Source organism: Lactuca virosa, chromosome 2 (assembly GCF_052849685.1).
Source record: "Lactuca virosa cultivar CGN04683 chromosome 2, Lactuca_virosa_CGN04683_v6, whole genome shotgun sequence".
NCBI classification, from domain to species: Eukaryota; Viridiplantae; Streptophyta; class Magnoliopsida; order Asterales; family Asteraceae; genus Lactuca; species Lactuca virosa.
Window position 1 is genome coordinate 218,100,012 of NC_136427.1, and position 5,403 is coordinate 218,105,414.

Sequence of the window (5,403 nt, forward strand, 5' to 3'; positions counted from 1 at the left end):
GGCTAACCATTGAGGCATACTATTCCTTTTATAGTGGCAAAGCCCTAAAATTAGGGTTTAGAAGCTTTGAGCGTACGCTGGGCGTACGCCTCTCCGCACCGCGACCATTCTTGCTTATACGCTGGGCGTAACCTAGATTATGCTGGGCATACCCAGCCGGACACGTGCATGCATCCCTTGCATGCATGGGACTTTCTTGCCAAATATTCCCATTAGGGGCCAAAATTATCAATAACTTCAAAGTGCTATAACTTCTTCATTCTAAGTCCGTTTCCGATGAACTTTATACCCACGAAAAGGTGGTGAGAAGCCCTACGCTTCTAACAACTTCTAATTACCTAAAACTTCCCGAGCAAGAGCCCGAAATCTTCAAAAGACTGAGATGTCAATTTATGAATATGCCCTTGGCCCCCGAAGCCACAATCAAACACTTATATCTCGTATGCCCTAATAATCACATCCGCAATGGGCCAAATCCTTCTTTGCCCAAGACCCTAACCCCATGACAACTAACAACTGGGCCGCAACCCCTAGCAGCGAAGCACTTCCAGAACCAGGTGTTACAGAAAATCATATCTTTACGCTTCCGAGCTTGTGAGAAGTATTGAGTATTGTTGGGAATTTTACACATAACTTAATGCAATTTTTCTAATTTAATTAAGAGCTTGTTTAATCGAACAGTAAAAAGTTAGGGTTAATTCAAAGAGCTTTTTTTGATTAACTAATTTAGGTAAAAAAGATTATACTAGAGTTTGTTAGTTTTTCTCAGTACCAACTTAGATAGAACGCATTCTGGATAACCAGATCTGAACTGATTGCATGATTAGGAAAGTCGCAACAGAACTGAAATCGTTTTTAATATTGATTTCGTTTAATTTAATATCACTGCAAATTTTAATTTTTTTAGTTAATTCAAAAACCCCTTTTATTTTTTTTGTTTCTTGACTAGATTGTGCCTGATGCAAAAAGGCATTGACCGTTAGGCTGTGTCCCTGAGGATTCGACCCTGCTTCCCTATGCTATATTTTTATTGCAACCATCAGTGATAAATTTATTTGTTTAAATCGGGTGCGACTACCGGTTTAACAAATTGGTTCCGTTGTCGGGGACATAGTGCTTTCTAATAGTTTTATGCCCAAAATTTTTCGTTCATGTACATCTTTAGTTTTTGATCCAAAAATTGAAACAACTGCAAGGAAACTGAAGAAAGAAGTAGCAAAGAAAAACAATCAGCTGGTTTCTTTGGTTCATCATCATCCTCCGCACCTCCAGAAATCATCACACCACAAGGCACTCCGTTGAGGAACGAACCAAATCTGAATTTTCAGTCTTTTCTACAAGTACCCCCATCTTCACCTTCTGATAGTCCTTATAAAACATATTCCCCACCCTCTTTCGTTAAATCTGAAACCACAGACTCTTCATAAACCGAATCTAAAGAATCAAACATGAGTGGAGATGAAGCAGAAAAGACTCTCAGAGATTGGGCTACTCAAGAAGTTAATCAGCAGCCCCTCTGTATTACTTTTCCGGAAGCCTATAACTTTGAGTTGAAATCTGGGCTGATTCATCTTCTTCCCACGTTCAGAGGTCTAGAAAACGAAGACCCACATAAATTCCTAAAGGAATTTCATGTGGTTTGTTCAGGAATGAAGCCCCATGCTGTCACTGAGGACCAGATAAAGCTAAGGGCATTCCCCTTTTCACTTCAAGATTCAACAAGAGAATGGCTGTATGAACTCCCATCCGGTTCAATTGCCACTTGGACAGAACTTGCGAAGATGTTTTTAGAGAAATATTTTCCAGAACCACGAATTTCCAGTCTTAGAAGAAAAATGCTTGGTATCAAACAAGGAAAAAGAGAAGCTTTACATATTTACTGGGAAAGGTTATAGAAGCTTCTGGTTCGGTGTCCACAATATGGGATTAGTGATTACCAACTCTACAACTGCTTCTATGAAGGTATGACACCCATGGAGAGGTGTCTGATAAATGCTTCTAATGGTGGTTCTTTACGAGATATGACGCCAACAGAAATCCGAGAGCTTATCGAAAAGTTGGCGATAGAGTCAAAGCATTCCGGAAACGAAGACGAGTGGTATCCAGATCAGCTAAGGGGTGTCAAAGAAGTCAGCAATGTTCATCTGGAAGCTCAGATATCTGAACTGAAAAAGGTTGTTCTGCTCTTGACAAAGGAAAAAATGGTTGCAAAGAAACCATGTGGTATCTGCTTGAAGACAGAACATCCGACATATATGTGTCCGTTACTGCAAGAGGATGTTGCTCCAGTCAAATCTGTTGGAGGCTATCAGAATAATTTTCAGCAGAAACAACAATATCAGATGCCACCCGGATTCCATCTGCATCAAATTTATCAGCAACCGAATTACCAGCCCAACTTCCAGAATCCGAATCAGCAAAATTGTCAGGGTACGAATTTTCAGAACCAGAATTCACATCAGCAACCCAACAGTTCCAACGTGGCCTTAGAAGATATTGTGAATAGTCTTTCCACTAGCACCCAAACATTCCAGACAGAAACCAGAGCTAGTATCAAGAATCTGGAACAACATGTGTCTCAATTTGCCACTTCTGTGGGTCGTCTGGAAACTCAAGGAAATTTATCGGGGCACACTGAAAACAATACAAAGTACAATGTGAGTGCTATTTCCTTGAGAAGTGGGAAAAGTTATGGAGACCCAAGCGCATCTGAACCAGACGAAGCTGAAGAAGAATTTTGAATAAGTTCTGGTTGAAGAAGAAGATGTAAAAGAGCATGAAAAAGAAAAGGAAGAATATGAAGAGGTGTTGGTTGAAGAAGAATCTGAAAAGCTGGAAGAAAAAGAAACTACAAAACCAGTCCAGCCAAATCTGAAAGAATATAAGCCCTTACCTCCATTCCCATCAAGACTGAAGAATATGAAGTGCGAAAGAGAGGATGAAGACATCATGGAAAATTTTCGCAAGGTTAAGGTAAATCTTCCACTTTTAGATGTTATCAAATACATCACTCGTTATGCCAAGTTTCTGAAAGATTTATGTTGTTCAAAGAAGAAATGAAATTTAATGAAATTATCAAAGTTGGCGAAAATATTTCTGCTATTTTGCAAAAAGGTTTGCCCCCAAAGTGAAAAGATCCGGAGATTTTCTCAGTTCCTTGTAAATTGGGGAACCTTAATTTTTCAAAAGCCATGCTTGACTTATGAGCTTCAATCAATGTCCTTCCCTTTTCTGTTTTTGAAAAATTAAAAATAGGAACTTTACAAAAGACCGGGACAAATATCCAGTTGGCTGACCACTCGACAGTATACCCAAAAGGTGTACTGGAGGATGTTCTTGTGTAAGTGGATAATCATATCTTTCTTGTTGATTTTTATATCATGTACATGGGAAATTTGGACACTTCAGATACAAACTCTATCATTTTGGGAAGGCCATTTATGAAAACTGCAAAAACAAAAATAGATGTTTTTAATGGCATGATTTCAATGGAGTTTGATGAGGAAGTGGTTAATTTTAAAATTAATGATGATAATTTTCCTTTTGATAATATTTTTGTTAATTATTTGAGTACCAACAATCCTTTTTCTAAGGGTTGCTATGAGTTTTCTAATATCTTTGTGCAAGAAATATTTGTAGATAAGAATTTATCAAACACATCAGAAGAGTTGGAAAAGGAAAAGCTTGGGGAAAAAGAAGAGAAATTGGCTGTTGAAAAGAAATTAGTAGAAGCTGATAAAACTGAAAAGGAGAAGGAAGATATAATTTCTGATGAAGAAACACCAAAGATGGAGCTGATCAGAAATAAGCTTGGGGAGGAAGAAAAGAGGATTTATGGAAAAAGGATTCAAGAAAAAGTGATGATTTCTCCTGAGGAATTTTCTAAAAAGAAAAATCTGAAAAGAAGAAAATTTGAAAAGAAGGAGAAGAATTATGGAAAGAAAAAGAAGATCAGAAAAAATTAACTGAAGACAATCTGGAGTCTTTCCAGTCTGTTGAACAAGTTTCAGATCCACCCATCTTGCCATATTTGAAGGGATCTGAAGTGACAATGAAGAGAGTTGAGCTTCTAAGAAGTCCCAACCACAACAGTTAATAATCTGGTTTGGTAAAGTCGAGCCAACGACTTTAAAAATGGGCATCTTTTCGGGAGGCAACTCGAGGAGTAGTTTTTAGTTTTTTTTATTATTTCAATAAAGAGATGGCCACAGTTCCAAACAAGCTTAGGGAAATCATAGGATCGACAGAGTTGCTGAAATTCAGATTTTTCGCCACATCTTCGTCAAAATCAGATTTCTGCAAACTTATCAAGTACATTCATTCCTAGCTGCACCCTTTTTATTATTATATGGTTTATTGAGTTGTTCATTCCTCTCTGACCATTGAGGACAATGCATCATTTTAAACTTGCGGAGGGCGTTAAAAAAATTCTGCATTTTTTGATAAAAATTTTAATTTTTTAGTTTTTTAGGTAAAAAGTTTTCAAATTTTATTTTCTTTTTTCATTTTATTTTTTGCATTGCATTTGCATATAAAAATATGAAAAAGCTAAAAAAATATATTTTCCTTTTTATTTTTTTGCATTCATAAAAAAAACTCAAAAAAATTTTATTTCTTGTTATTTTAGTTTTTTATTTATTTTCTGCATTTATAAAAAAATGAAAATTTTTGAAAATTTTTACATGAGATGAGGATATATATTTACATTCGATAGCTCTGTTAAGATGAAGTGTGATAGTTACCGAAAATAATAGTCTCATTACAATCAATTTTAAAGAATTATCTTTTCAAGTGCTTTAAATGTTTTCAATATGAACCAACATAAGAGTCGGATAATTTTTACAATGGAAGTGTGGGATGGAAAAACACACAATGTTTTAGAAATAATTTCATTAGATGCCTTAAAAAGAACATAGATTGGATAACTCTTATCATTCATTGAAGTACTGAATCTTATAGTTTATGCGCCTTTTGAGGTTGGGAGGGAACTCTTGTTATACCATAATTTATTATCATTTTTGAAGTACTGAAGATATGGTGGGCCTTAAAGTAAAATTCGCGCCCAGTCAATATATATATGTTAGAAATGGTACATCAAGCAACATGAAAAATCTGAAATTCAATGTTAAATTCAAGTTGAAATCAAGAAGCAAACAAAGTTAAATTTGAAGAGTTGATCAAGACAAAGAAGATGTGTTGTATAATGAGATTGATTCCTCGATAGTGGAATCATAGGGGTAAGCTTCGATTTTCTGTCCATAATGGAGCTTACCGCGTTTACTGGACGAGTTCGGAAAAAAAGGAGGGGTTGGTCAAGCTAAGTTTTTATAATCGAATTTTCGTGAAATTATTTTTAAAAATACACAGTTTTCACAAATTTAATTCGGCGTAAAAATTATTTAC

General features: G+C 35.9%; 2 protein-coding genes across 2 annotated transcripts; both read left to right on the top strand.

Annotated features, from left to right (window-relative positions):
• The first annotated feature begins 1,448 nt into the window (after positions 1–1,448).
• On the top strand, positions 1,449–1,895 carry LOC145158220 (uncharacterized). The gene has a single exon (XM_079077143.1). It carries the CDS (start codon positions 1,449–1,451, stop codon positions 1,893–1,895), a length of 447 nt encoding a protein of 148 aa, XP_078933269.1.
• A 78-nt stretch (positions 1,896–1,973) lies between these two features.
• On the top strand, positions 1,974–3,060 carry LOC145158221 (uncharacterized). The gene is made up of 2 exons (XM_079077144.1): positions 1,974–2,688; positions 2,759–3,060. The coding sequence occupies exons 1-2, from the start codon at positions 1,974–1,976 to the stop codon at positions 3,058–3,060; spliced, it is 1,017 nt and encodes a 338-aa protein (XP_078933270.1).
• The last annotated feature ends 2,343 nt before the right edge of the window (positions 3,061–5,403 follow it).

What these genes read in the sequence shown, in the direction of transcription:
- LOC145158220 (XM_079077143.1), top strand. Translation starts at nt 1,449, where the DNA reads ATGAGTGGAGATGAAGCAGAAAAGACTCTCAGAGATTGGGCTACTCAA.
- LOC145158221 (XM_079077144.1), top strand. Translation starts at nt 1,974, where the DNA reads ATGGAGAGGTGTCTGATAAATGCTTCTAATGGTGGTTCTTTACGAGAT. An exon ending in TTCCTTGAGAAGTGGGAAAA is followed by an intron (nt 2,689 to 2,758) that starts GTTATGGAGACC and finishes TTCTGGTTGAAG; the next exon opens with AAGAAGATGTAAAAGAGCAT.